The sequence below is a fragment of the Heloderma suspectum genome, chromosome 4 (assembly GCF_057233095.1).
Source record: "Heloderma suspectum isolate Gila_16-S chromosome 4, 16-S_ref, whole genome shotgun sequence".
NCBI classification, from domain to species: domain Eukaryota; kingdom Metazoa; phylum Chordata; class Lepidosauria; order Squamata; family Helodermatidae; genus Heloderma; species Heloderma suspectum.
In genome coordinates, this window is record NC_139461.1 from 194,566,355 (window position 1) to 194,580,430 (window position 14,076).

The following is a 14,076-nucleotide window of genomic DNA, read 5'->3' on the forward strand; positions in this document are numbered from 1 at the left end:
ACATTACTACTGGGAAAACCATAGCTTTGATTAGATGGACCTTTGTCAGCAAGGTGACGTCTCTGCTTCTTACTATGCTGTCTAGGTTTGCCATAGCTTTCCTCCCAAGGAGCGTCTTTTAATTTCATGGCTACAGTCACCATCTGCGGTGATCTTGGAGCCCAAGAAAGTAAAATCTGTCATTGCTTCCATTTCTTCCCCTTCTATATGCCAGGAAGTGATGGGGCCAGATGCCATGCTCTTAGTTTTTTTAATGTTGAGTTTCAAACCAGCTTTTGCACTCTCCTCTTTCACCCTCAACAAGAGGCTTTTTAGATCCTCTTCGCTTTCTGCCATTAGGGTGGTATCGTCTGCATATCGGAGGTTGTTGATAATTCTCCCAGCAATCTTAATTCCGACCTGTGATTCATCCAACCCGGCGTTTCTCATGAGGTACTCTGCATATAAGTGAAATAAGCAGGGTGACAATATGCACCCTTGTCATACTCCTTTCCCAATTTTGAACCACTCGGTTGTTCCATGTCTGGTTCTTACTGTTGCTTCTTGACCCTCGTACAGGTTTCTCAGGAGACAGGTAAGGTGGTCTGGTATTCCCATCACTTTAAGAATTTGCCACAGTTTGTTGTGATCCACACAAAGGCTTTAGCGTAGTCAATGAAGCAGAAATAGACGTTTTTCAGTAGCTAGCCTTCTGTAAACTAGAAGTGGCACAATCCAGTCCAAGCATGGGCAATTTGTGCCCTACAAGATGTTGGACTGCAGCCCCCATAATCCCTGACCATTGGCTATGCTGGCTGGGGCTGATGACCCAGACAACATCTAGAAAGCCACAGGTTGCCCATCCCTAGTCCAGACACTCATTTCCTGTTTGAGATCGAGGCCATGGTTGTGTAATACAGTATAGGAACCTACACAACGAAGTGTAATTGTCATACTTGGTGAAAAAGTCCAGACACTAAATGGAAAAGCATTGTTCTCCACAGCACTTATGCTTACAGCATTCACTCTAATGGTTATCTTCTTGTGCCAGCAATCCTTTCAAGGCATAGCAATCCTATGCATGTTTAGACAGAAAAAAGGCCTACAACTCCCAGCATGCCCTAGCTGGCTGGGGCATACTGGGAGTTATAGGCCTTTTTCCCATCTAAACATGCATAGGATTGTGCCCTAAGACAACTTATTCTGCTTGTAAAGCTAGGGAGATGGGAGTGATGTGCAAAGAGTATTAATTATAAACTCCATGGCCAAGTGGTGATTTAAAGCCAGTTCTCCCTTTCTTCCATTTTGGCTGAAAATTAACACAACTGGACTGATTGCTCTCAGCAACAAGGGATCTAGAGTTAACTTTTATTTTAGGGGCACTCTGGGGTAGGGGGAACAGCAGTATTTGGACACTAAGGCTGCAATCCTATACCCACTTACCTGGGAGTAAGTCCCATTGAACTCAATGAGACTTAATTTTGAATAGACTTGGATAGGATTGCACTATAAGGGAAAGTATCTTATCTTGTTATGAGATTTATAAAGCAAGCATATTTATGTCTATTATTTCTAAGAACTTGTATCTTCGATTTTTAGCTCAATAAAACTGATTAGATATTTGCAACTCTGATTAAGCAAGGATACACTGACACTGTACATAGTGCCCTGGCATGGCTGCCGTTTACAAATGCTTACAGCAAATTGTGTAATAAATAAATAATGGTGGAACTATGTGTTAATATCAGTAGACTGCTCACTGATGCAGTGAGACAAGGTCAGGGCTTATCCAGGCTCCTGAAGCAAAAGGTGCATTTGAATCACTGTACATGCTTATCAGTAAAAATACACATGAGGTTTAATACTCCTTTATTAGCTTTCTCCATTTCACAGCCACAAGTTTAGCCATTTACTATTTTGTTCATATAAAAATTCATTTCTTACATTTCCAGTCACTTTATTCCTCAACATTGTTGAATTGTACAATGCAACCTTGAGCGCCATAGTAAGTAAACCTGTTTTGGAAGTCTGCTAAACTACATTTATAGATTTATTTTGGCGGAAGCCAAACCTATACCATGGCAAGGGACAGGCTAGTAAGTAGTAGCCTAACATCAGAGGTAGAAGGCTTAATCACAGCTTTCTGGTAAGTATGTTTTATAATATTTATTAATAGTGCTATATAGCTAAGAGACCATTCACATTCTGAACTCTGGTACCCTAATTGGAGAGGCACGTTCATTTCAATTGCTGGGTTTCCTTTACAATAGGAACCCAGCTCTTTCCTCATCACTTGTGTGTAAATTTACAGTGGATGGTATTTTGCCACATACATTAAAAGACATTAAATCACCTTTAAGGCTTTCCTCTTTTTTGCTTACAGCATTGTATTCAGTAGTTGGCTGCATGCAGCTTTCAGGGATCCTGGTTGGGAGTCCTATTGTTCCATTCAAAATGTGACACCTGTAGGCCAATAATCTTATGACTCAAATCAGCCCAATTCTACCAATCATTCTGTAAAAATATTAATGTGGATGTGAGATGATATACACAGGGGGAGGCTACAGTGAAGAATGAGCTTGCTGCTCATAAATTAGTATGCTTGTATGTCCGCACATCTGTCTCTTGAGCCATGGCAGTATTACTTTGTGATATTCTTACCATTTCTCAAGTTTGGATTAGTTCTTGGCTATTTTAGCAAAAAGCACTTTTGTAGTAGTTAAAAACAGATTCATGTTCATATGACTTATCTGTTGGCTCAAAGTCAACAGAATTTAAGCTAAATTGCATATTGCTTGTGGAAGATATCCCCCCCCCCCCCCGGGCTATTTAGGCCACATGGAATTGAATGAGGGTGTGCAGGCCATCTTCAGTACCTCCAATTAAAGTGTTAATTGTGGAGGGCTTCAAACAAAACAAAGGACTTTCATGAGAAAAGCAGCATGGTACAACAATTATACTAAATATGGATTAAACACTTACACGTTCAAGAATTCGTTTGGGACATATCCAGGATTAAACAGTTTATTCACAGCATTCAAACAAGCATAGAGGGTGTGTGCACTAGCTTTTCCCCAAGGGAACACCAACATTTACAGCATTTTTGGTGAACAATGCTTTGCTTCTTTAATCGAAGTTGGGAAGCTCAGGCTGTAAACCTCAGCACTCCTACTAGGGAGCAAGTCCCACTGAGATTAATAGAACTTGCTTCTGAGCAAGCATTCTTAGGATCACGCCAATCATTTCTTTATGCTGTTTTTAAGTGACAAATGTAAGAACAATTTAGGTTTTCACACAAGATACTACCCCATTTTAGGTTTAGAGTAATCATAAGGAAAACAAACTAGCACTGTGAAGTATATTTTTAAAAAACCAGTAATTGGACATCAAGCTAAGTTTTCAAGTGAAATCTTACTCTAGAAGTAGTTATAAACTCTTCACTCCAGCAAGGAGTCATAATTTCAATTACTTGATTTGCTTGTCTCAACACATTATTGCAAACAAGTATTAAAAATGCAGTATTATAAAACATTGTACATATGCATGCCTAAGATCAAGATAATAGGGATGCTGCTACCATCCAATATTAAAGCTGACTCATATTTGAATGAATGGTTTGTTGCCATGACTGTTTTACTGGACAGATTTGTACTAGGAATGAAACTAGACTACCTGGTTAATTCTCTTCCCCACTACCAACCCTGAGAAACTGCAGCTGTGTGCGGAGCATTATCCAATTCCTCACCATGCTCAGACAACTATACTTAGGGTATGCCTTGTGGTACAGTGAGGGGATAGCACTATGACCTTAAAGCTAACTTAAGACACACAGATGTGTATCAACAACTTAGGGTGCAATCCTAACTAGGCAGCCATCTCCGACCTCGGAGGCAACCGCCTATCCAAAGCAAGGCAGGAGAGGCACAGGGGGGATCCTTCCCTCGGCTCCTCTCCTGCCTTGCTGTTTTTGGCTGTCTAACAGCGGCGGGGGGGACTGGGAGAGGAAGCTGCTATACGACACATTGGATATGTCATACACGCAGCTCCGCTCTCCCCACCCCGGAACGCCCCCAGCACCGCCCCTTTTTAGTCGATCTGCACTCCTCTTGCAAGTGCGGAGGATGGGGCTTTTCAAGAGGGGCAGTCAGTTTTTCAGGAACTGACCTCGGAGTGCGGGCTCTGAGGTCAGTTCCCAGAAATGAGCATATCCTATGGCCTGCTAGACAGTGTCTAGCAGGCCACAGGATTGCTCTCTCCATGATCTACTAATTTAAATGACAGAATAAAAAGAAGATTCAAGAAGTCCCCAAAGCCAACAGACTAAATTGCTAATAATGAGAGTCCACTGACAAAGTGTACACAAACTGTCCCGATGATGCAGGCACTTGCAGGATTAACAGGTTACATAAACAATCCAGAGTAAAATTGTTTTCAGTACATAACTGAAGATGTGCCTGATCAAACATACACCTTGAAACTACGTATTTTTGCACTTTTGAATAAATGATCAATTGCCAAAAATCCTGATTCAGATTTGGTATATTAACTTCCTAGTCTGGACAATATAGCTGATGCTGTTGTACCAGTATCCATTCTGCTTTATAGGGCTTAGACCCTTGAACATATGCATATTGAACATACTGATGTCAAAGGCTTTTCATTTACAAAATAAGAGACCTAGAGTTTGTTGAATAATTTTCTTGGTACAAATATGTCACAACAGTCTTTGCTTATACCTAGTAAAACTGGCTGATTAAATAACAGCATAGCCTGCCCTGGGCAAATACTCTTTTTAACTGAAATCTCCAAGCTGGATAAGATGAAATACCATCTACAGATCTTCAGTTCATAAATTCATGAAGTTTTTTGCTGTCTCCATAAAAATCTTACATTTAGGCTGACAGTGGTTAAGACATCATGTATATACAAATATGACAAATATTAAAAGTCTGAGTTTGCTCCTGTATTTTGTGCAAGATAGATGGCCTAGGAGATTCAGACAAGTTATGCACCAAGTCTAAAAACTGGCTGACTGCAATTTCTTGGAGCAAAGAAAGGCATTCTGCTCACACTAAAAAGTCACATGTGAATGTTAACTATAGTCTATTCAAAACAAGCTGGGAAGTATCCATCTCCTTTTCTGCAGCAGTGTATTGCATTTTCCCCTGTTTATTGCTCTTATGACACTAGGGTGTTAAGTTCTACTTTTCCTTTTATCTTCAAAAAGACTCTTCAGCATGTAAACCTGAACAGCTGACACCACAACCATTACAGCCAGATTGACTATGGACCAGAAGTTTACCCTGTCAAAGTTGCTTTCTTGTATGTTTCTATCACGAGCTTCAAATGCTCTGAGGAATGCCAGGATGTGGATGCTTTTGCTTAGTCTGGACTTAACACCGTTGATAGATTCCTAGTAAAGAACAAAATACTTGTTTCAGAATGATACACCCTCTAAAGGAGTCCCATATTTAATATAGTGGAGACTAATCTCAGAATATTAATAGTGCTGACATTGTGGGTCCCTGCTCCATCCCTCTTTCCTACAAGCCATTGTGTGCCTAGTTCCAAATGATAAGAGTCCTCTTCTTTCTGCCTCTCTTACATAGTTCTGAAGCTAAAATTAGTACTCCTCCTTTGCTACATATGCTCCTTTCATATGCAACAAATCATCTATCTTTTAAGAACAAAAAATAACCATGTGCTTTATGTACTACTAGACCCGACCATCCCCTCCCGCACATGTCTTGGTCAGCCACTATGGTCAAACAGCTCTCCAGGGGGAATGGAAGTGGCCTTGCCTTACAACTTGTTCACAGCATTCCTTACCCTCCAGCCAAGCCCCAACAATATGAATCTAGTGTTGCGCTTCCAACTTGGGGCCCAGGCCTCTGTCTCACTAGATACTGCTGCCTTGATGTGCTACAGGTCATTCTCCAGACCACACAAGCGAAGTACGCTAGGAAGTAGGGACAGAAAAATTCCAGGAATTTAGTCACCCAAGTATTATTAACCTAATGTTGCCTAGAAATCTAAAGTAATTATTCACCCAGCGTAACAAGCAGCATGCCCTCCATTTGCCATCTCTGCTGGTGACACAGAGTACATCAAATGCCAGTTGTAGAGGGCGCAACCAAGGACAGTCCATTTGTCATCCTTTCATTGGCCACTCTGCATCATCCATTATCTACAGTAGAGGGTTAGCCTTCAATTTTCTACCAAACTGATTTAGTTTAAATCCTTTATACAATTTTTGTTAGCTACCCTGTGCATGCTAGTAGAAAGGCAACATATAAATTTAATCCATAATATATCTGCCCTCATTTTAAGGTAACTACAGATAGCTGTGCAGCCACTTTAGCACTGCCCTGTTTGTGGTGTGATCCTGATCCAGAGGCAGGGCAAGCTAATTCTAAGTGTAGGCCACCACACATTCCACAAAAATTTTCAAAGGCTGGCTATATACCTACCAGAATATCTTCTAACTTCATATCCAGAAGATCTGTACCAGTTATATACTTCTTCCAGTCTTCTTGCTCTTCATCTCCCATGTTATCTAAGATCAGTTCAAAGAAAATCACCTTCTCTGACAAAGTGCTGAACGTGTTGTCAAAGCAGAACATGTAATCACCATCTTCTGTCTCCACTCTGTGAACACAAGGCATTGCGCTTTACCATGCAGGCTGTAGATCATTTTCCAATCTCTTGATTATGATAGATTGCAACTGCCTAACATACTTCATGTACATAAGAATGGACTTTGGATGACTTCCCCTTGTCACCAGCCCCCTCCCCTGTGCCCTATTTCACACACTTCAGAATGATTCTCCAATGATCAGGATACTTTTCAGGGGTGTAGCAGGAGAAGATCGGAAAACCCCCTTCTGTGAGCTTCCTTCTTCTAATGGATCTCAGGATACAAGCCTTTAATTAACCTCTTAGCTTGGCACTTAAAAGAGTCATCGTAACAATGATTTAGCCAAGTCTGAATGTGGTCATTTTAAACCTTACGTGTGGACTCCGTCTGATTTTCTCTGTTCAAAAACAAGAGTTTCATGTTTTGGTGATATCAGGTGAAAATCCACATCTAAACCTGCTCCATCAAGAACCTAGGGAGATAACAAACAGCAGATGGACATTACAGCTTGAAGTTATCCAAAATTCCTATTTTATATTGTAACTTTTCAGAGAATTGTAGATTCAGTTGGCAATAATATTTCAAGACACTATAATAAATTTATTCCATGCATTAACCAGATAAACTTGGATTCAAGAAAACTGTTAAAAACAGCATAAGATTTTTTTTCTTGTAACATCAGTGTACAGAAGACCTATTCCTGTAATTAGTAACTGTGTCCCTCTACGGCATTTAAACACAGTCCCTAGATTCCATTTTAAAAACATTTACCTTTAGAATTGCAAAAATAAAAAAGTTGGAAGATATGATGACCAAAAAGTTAAACGAACAAAGGCAAGTAAAAATAATCCAAATTCATGCACAAATTAGGACTTATTTCCTAATAACTTGGCAAAAAATCAGGCTGCAAGGTAATTCATTTATTGTTTCTATGTCCATAAAGCAAACTTCACAAAATAATGCTATAGAATAGAGTAACAGCAACACATGTAAATGCTGGTTTGTGCCAGTTGGTTCTATGCAACTAGAGTGTAAGTGCTCACTTCCGTCTTATTTGCATTTAGACTTTTCTGTCATCACAGTTTCAACATCTTTGGCTTACGTGGCTTTTGCTCTCCAGAACCTCTCTGTTATCTAGGTTTGTCAAATCAAACTCCTAAAACCAGTTTGACCTAGACTTTCATTGACATCTGGCTAGCCTGTTTGCTCTGTAAAACATATGTGAACTGTCACTCTCCCTCAAGCTAGAGAGAAGGGTTACTCTCACAGCTTTCTGCCTGGCTCTTTAGAACTGCACCCTAAGTTCTGATCCTGTGAACAATGAGATTAGGGTGAACCCAAGCAGCATCTTCTCGAACATTCAATTTGGTGCTTGTATGCTAAACCCAAAGCAAGGGCAGAGGGAAGTTGGCAAAAACAGTATCTGCAAACCATCACACTTTTCCTGCAGTATCAGGAAAATACAGGGTTTCTGCCATGTGGCTTAGGTTGGTTCCAGGTACACTGCCACCTTTAGTGGAAGCCTGGGACAGAGTTACATGCCATCCCCTTTTTAAAGCAGCCACTTTTAACACATCATTACAACAGTGAAGTTAATCTAGCAATATTTAAACCACGGCAACAGCAAACAAAGCATATGGCTGTTCCTCTCCCTGCCCAGGCATTGCTAGCTCCAGGAGACTATAGAAAAACAAAACACAGGCTGCAATCCTGTGCACACTCACTTGGTAGTAAGCCCCATTAGGGATAGTAGGAAACTTCCGAGTAAATAGACACAGACTCTAGAGTTCCAAATATAGGAAAGATCAGAAAAGCCGGATCCTCCTCTCTCTCAGATGTAGGGTGCGCGTGTGTGTTTCCCGCTTGAGTGGAAATACTCTTAGTTGTAGCCGAAGTAATACAGCACAGGATAAGTTTTACCACTTGATTCTACTAAATGGCTCTTAGATCTCGGGCATTAAACTGCAAGCTGGGCTCTGGTGCACACATAGTGTTGCATCCAATGTTAGTCTAACTTACGTCCCATTCGTTCTGATGGCTCTACTCCTAAGCAGATCTAACATTGGGTATAACCGATGCGCACGTGAGCTCCTAACTGGCTGTTACCAAGCCGAGGCCCTGAGCAGGGCAAGGTCTCCCGGCCTTCACGCCGGTTGTGGAGACCCCCTCCTTCCTCACCTGATACTCGATCTCCAACGAGGCCTCTCTCTGCATGGGCTGGAAGAAGCACTCCTTTCGGCCGGCGGGCAGCGTGAAGGTGAAGTCGCTGTCGAGGGCAGTGGCGAAGCCCGAGGCGCCAGGCGGCGGCGCTGGCAGCAGCACTAGCAGCGAGAGGGAAGCCAGCAGGCACCGCCCGAGCTCCGTCGCCATCCCCGCCGCGTCCTCCGAGCCCAGGAAGCGGGAAATTCCGCAGCAGCCTCTTCGCGCTCTCGCTCCTGTTCGCCTCAGGCGCTGAGTACCCACAATGCACAGCGTATGGAGGAGGACTGGGACTGAAGCAGTAAAGAGAAAGGGGTGGGGTCAAGCGAGTCTTTTTCTCTCTTTTTTTGACGTGACTCGATCTCTAAGGCGATAGGAGGGGCCTCAAGTGTGTCGGTTTGCAAGGCACTGCGGGAAATGTAGTCCGCCGCTCGTTAGAAACAGGCGCGGGAAGCAGAAAGGATGAAGCAGGGAAAACTACGATTCCCGAGTGCTTAACGGAGAGGCGGACTAAAAATCAGTAGGCTAGGCGACCCCTTCTCTTGAACCATCTCCTCCGCCACTCACGGACTCTGCTTCCGAATGGCCCGCGCAGTTCGAAGGTGCGGCAGACGGATCGCTCCGAGGGCCTAGATTCGGACCGCGGAAGGGTTAGTGCCGGGTGCGGGGTACGAAGTTACTCTTCCGCTGCGAAGAAGAGCCAGTGCGGTGCAGTGGCCAGAGCGTTGGACTAGCAGTCGGGAGATCCGGGTTCTAGTCCCCGCTCCGCCACGGAAGCTCACTGCGTGACTTTGGGCCAGTCACAGACTCTCTGCCCAACCCACCTCACAGGGTGGTTGTTGTGAGGGTAAAACGGAGGAGGAGGATTGTGTAAGCCGCCTTGGGTTCCTCAAGGAGGAAAAAAGGTGGGATATAAATGTAATAAATAAATAAAAACGGATTTTCCTCGGAGTTAAGCTCAGCTCCTAGTTCCTTATTTTGCTCCCCCAGCAGGAATTATATGTGTTAGAAGAGGGGGAGGAGGGCCGGACCTGAGGCATAGTCGGTGCTTATTTATTCGGGGACCAAACCGGGGGGCGGGGGCGGGGGAGAAACAGAGCGAGCGGGAGCGCGATGCGGTGTTGCTAAGCAACGTGAAGCCCTCTGGCCGGGAACCCGCGCTGCCGAGGCGGTTCCTTGGAAGGTGCGGCCCGCTGTGCCAGAGGAGGACGGCCCTGAGGTGGGAAGGTTAGTCCAGCCGGGACAACGGAGTGCCACAGCTACCGTGAGATGGCATGGGCGGAGAGCAAGGGTCACAACAGAGCTTGGTTTCGGAAAGAAACCGTGAGCAGGCGCTCAGGTGAAAAGAGCTTGATTACTCTGGGGGTGGAAACGGCAGTCCTGGGCCTGGCTCTGGGCGTAACCGTGGGGATCCGTCCATAGTGTGGGTGTGCGTGAGTGGGGGGCAACCTGGTGCCCTCCAGATGTTTTGGGGTACAATCCCGATCTGCCCCCAGACCTTCAGAGGCACATTTGGTGAGAGAGGGCCTGCTCGATGGCCACTCTCAGGCTGCGGAACGGCCTGCCAAGGGAGACTAGGTTTGCTCCCTCTCTGCTGTCAGGCAAAGACTGTTTTATTCAAGAAGGCTTTTGGTGTGTAAGTGGCTCTGTTGGGTTGGGTGGTGTTTTTATTCTGTCATTGCTGTGTTTTTGCTGTATTTTAGTACTTTGTTTTATTATTTTAATCAAGTTTTATTTATGATTGTAAGCTGTCTTGAGTGCCATTTTTCTTGGTAGAAAGGTGGGGCACAAATCAAATAAAAAATAATTAAAGTGTACCCCACCCCACTTCACAGTCTTAACCATGGTTTTGCAATATGGCTGCACTAGCACAAACCACAGTTCCTTTGTAAATTAAGATTTTAACCATCATTTGAATATGATTTGTGAACAACATTTATGAGGGAACCTCGTTTGTGTTGAGTACTATTGATGCAGGAAAGGGAGAATGGAAAGGTGGGAGCACATTCTATGATGCCAGCATTGCACCTGCATTGGATCATAAGGGAAAGCAAAGTTTAAAACAAATTTATTTTATCTGTGATCTTAAATAGTGTTTTTTCTTCAAAGAGTGAAAATTACTTTCATTAATATTGTTTCCTTAGTTACCTTTTACATTAGACTAATGTACAATATCAATGGAACCCAGTTTATGGGCTTTTCATGATCACCACGAGGATGAGGAAGACATGCTTGCAAATGTTGTGGCATTAAGGAGTAAGCTAAAGAAAACAGAAAGACATTTACAAGACTTGGGAGAAGAGCTTTACAGGTATGTGCATGTACTAAGGTAGAAATACTCATGTTTATTCACAGATACATTTGCTTTAAATTGTATTATTTATGTCCTAATTTTGATATAATTTGTCAGAAGAATTATTGCAAAAATCAAGGGAAAGTATTTTGTTTCGGTTTTTCTTTTCTTCTAGTACTAATTCATATAATTCAGACATCAGCATTCATGATGGTGAGCTTGAGATTTTAACAATGGAAGATCTTGTTGACCCTAGTGCATTACAAAATTCTTCAGCTCATAACTCTGTGAACAGAATGTCTTGGCATAAGAAGGATTCTCCAAGGAAACCCAGGAACAAAGTAAATATTCAGGAGTTGGTGAACATTTGTTTGTCTGTTTCTGGCAGTTTGTATATAATACTCTTATGGAATTGGACCTGATGATATTGTTGATCATAAACAGTAACATGAGCAGCTCACCTTGGTTGCTATTTCTTACAAATATTGTATTCTGTTTTCTAGTCTTACTCATTATCTTTTGATAAAAGCATGGAAGAAGAAAACGAGCTGCTAAGGGACAAACTGAATATAGTCCGGGACAAAAATTCATCGTTGACTTCCCAGAACCACCATCTAATGAATGAAATTGAAACTATAAATTTTGAGCTGAACCAGACAAGAGCACGAGTAGGTATTGTAATATGATGTATTTGTCTTAAGACAAGCTGTTTTGCTAATTCTGATGTTATACACTGCAACATTCTTTGCATTTACCTTGACTTGTGGTGTTTGTCTTGTATTAGTAGAGTTTGTTGTTCATCCATTTATTGATAATGCAGTAGTATTTATTAGTACTTGCTTGCTTACAGGATATGGGGGTGGCAATCCTGAAAACACACGTAGACTTACAGAAAGCATTATTTCATATTATACAAGGGGTAGGATCCAACGGTGTCCTACTGCTAGCAGTACCCACTGTGTGCGCGGCCCCTACCACCAGTGGTGGCGATGTAGCGCTTCTGAGGGCAAGCCCCCAAATGACTAGACATGGAAGTTTCTGAAAGGGGCAGGTCATACCTTCCAGAAACTTGCATTTCCTGTTGTTTGGGGGCTTGCCCTCGAAGCGCTACATCGCCACCACTGGTGGTAGGGGTCGCACGTGCACTGGGAACCAGTGGTGCTTGCCATCAGCAGTAGGGCACCGTTGGATCCCACCCAAAGTGAAAAGATCATTCTGTATGCTACCTAGGTTTGTAGTGGTGTACACTTGACAGAAAGCTGTATAATGTTTCTCTCTTTCACACATTACATTTTAGGCATATTCTTAGGTGTACACTTAAGAAATGTAATCATAGAATAGTAGGGTTGGAAGGGGCCTACAAGACCGTCGAGTCCAACCCCCTGCTCAGTGCAGGAATCCAAGTCAGAGCATCCCTGACAGATGACTGTCCAGCCTCATCTTGAATGCCTCCAGTGTGGGAGTGCCCACTCCCTCTCTAGATAATTGATTCGATTGTTGTACTGCTCTAACGGTCAGGAAGTTTTCCCTGATGTTCGCCGGAATCTGGCTTCCTGTAACTTGAGCCCATTATTCCATGTCCTGCATTCTGGGATGATTGAGAAGAGATCCTGGCCTTCCTCTCTGTGACAACCTTTCAAGTACTTGAAGAGCGCTGTCATATCTCCCCTCAGTCTTCTCTTCTCAAGGCTAAACATGCCCAGTTCTTGCAGTCTGTTTTCATAGGGCTTTGTTTCCAGTGCCCTGATCATCCTTGTTGCCCCCCTCTGAACCCTCTCCAGTTTGTCTGCATCCTTCTTCAAGTGTGGTGCCCAGAACTGGACACAGTACTCCAGATGAGGCCTAACCAGTGCTGAGAAGAGGGAAACCAGTATTTCCTGGGATTTGGAAGCTATGCTTCTATTAATGCAGCTCAAAAGATCATTTGCCTTTTTTGCAGCCACATCACATTGTTGGCTCATATTCAGCTTGTGAGCGACAACAATTCCAAGATCCTTCTCACTGTAGTGTTGTTGAGTCACGTATCCCCAATCTTGTAACTGTGCATTTGGTTTCTTTTTCCTAGGTGCAGAACTTGGCATTAATCCCTATTAAATGTCATTCTGTTATTTTCTGCCCAGAGCTCCAGTCTGTCAAGATCACTTTGAATTTTGTTTCTGTCTTCCAAAGTATTAGCTATCCTGCCCAATTTTGTGTCATCTGCAAATTTGATCAGCATTCCCTGCACCTCCTCCTCCAAGTCATTAATAAAATGTTGAAGAGCACTGGGCCCAGGACTGAGCCCTGTGGTACCCCGCTCGTTACCTCTCCCCAGTCTGAGAAGATTCCATTGATTAGCATTCTTTGAGTCTGATCCTGTAGCCAACTGTGGATCCACCAGATCGTTGTTTCATCTAGCCCACTTTGAGCTAGTTTGCTCATCAGGATATCATGGGGCACTTTGTCGAAAGATTTGCTGAAGTCGAGGTATATTATGTCCACAGCATTCCCACAGTCGACAAGGGAGGTTACTTGATCAAAAAATGAGATCAGATTCGTCTGGCAGGATTTGTTCTTGATAAATCCATGTTGGCTTTGAGTAATCTGTGAAACAACCCTAATTTGTCACTTTTAACAATTTTGTTTTATGGTCGGACTGTGTCTTTGTCCTTTCTGTAGTGTTTCCAGTATAGCAAAACTGATCACACATTGAAAGAAATTCAGTAAATAAAATGTGTATATTTGCTTGAGCACAATCAGCTACCCTAGGAATAGTGTACCTTCAGTGTAAGTGTACCTTCAGCATGTGAAGGTACACTTTGAGCCCTCCTTTTTGAAAGAGATATATATAGATGGCCCTATTCCTTCTGGTTTTTCTAATGATCAGGGTCTTTTCAATTACATGTCCACCAAATTTCAGCTTCCTAGTTATCATGTGAGTAGCTTAACTATTTTGGGAAATAATTAGAGGCCTCTGTTTTGGGGGAGA

General features: G+C 42.9%; 2 protein-coding genes across 9 annotated transcripts in view; one reads left to right on the forward strand and one right to left on the reverse strand.

Moving 5' to 3' along the window:
- Positions 1-1,831: 1,831 nt before the first annotated feature.
- TMED5 (transmembrane p24 trafficking protein 5) lies at positions 1,832-9,108 on the reverse strand. Its single transcript, XM_084851805.1, has 4 exons — positions 8,795-9,108; positions 6,991-7,088; positions 6,450-6,627; positions 1,832-5,392 (listed from the first exon to the last, which is right to left on the reverse strand). The coding sequence occupies exons 1-4, from the start codon at positions 8,984-8,986 to the stop codon at positions 5,174-5,176; spliced, it is 687 nt and encodes a 228-aa protein (XP_084707931.1). The 5' UTR covers positions 8,987-9,108; the 3' UTR covers positions 1,832-5,173.
- Positions 9,109-9,217: 109 nt separating this feature from the next.
- The window catches only part of CCDC18 (coiled-coil domain containing 18), a 43,451-nt gene continuing 38,592 nt past the window's right edge, over positions 9,218-14,076 (forward strand). For 4 of the 8 annotated variants that reach the window (XM_084851776.1, XM_084851782.1, XM_084851781.1 and 1 more), the window contains exons 1-4: positions 9,237-9,720; positions 10,960-11,126; positions 11,284-11,449; positions 11,612-11,776. In XM_084851776.1, coding sequence (XP_084707902.1) covers positions 10,993-11,126; positions 11,284-11,449; positions 11,612-11,776 — 465 coding nt within the window. In that variant the 5' untranslated portion in view covers positions 9,237-9,720; positions 10,960-10,992. Of the gene's footprint in view, positions 9,721-10,959; positions 11,127-11,283; positions 11,450-11,611; positions 11,777-14,076 lie in introns of all 8 variants that reach the window. The other 4 variants (XM_084851778.1, XM_084851780.1, XM_084851783.1 and 1 more) reach the window with 4 other exon arrangements.

Excerpts from the sequence above, each read along its gene's own strand:
- TMED5 (XM_084851805.1), bottom strand. The coding sequence starts at position 8,986 with ATGGCGACGGAGCTCGGGCGGTGCCTGCTGGCTTCCCTCTCGCTGCTA. Across the intron at positions 6,628-6,990 it reads AAATCAGACGGAGTCCACAC|AGTGGAGACAGAAGATGGTG; the intron begins GTAAGGTTTAAA and ends TTGTGTTCACAG. Across the intron at positions 5,393-6,449 it reads TGAAGTTAGAAGATATTCTG|GAATCTATCAACGGTGTTAA; the intron begins GTAGGTATATAG and ends GTTCTTTACTAG.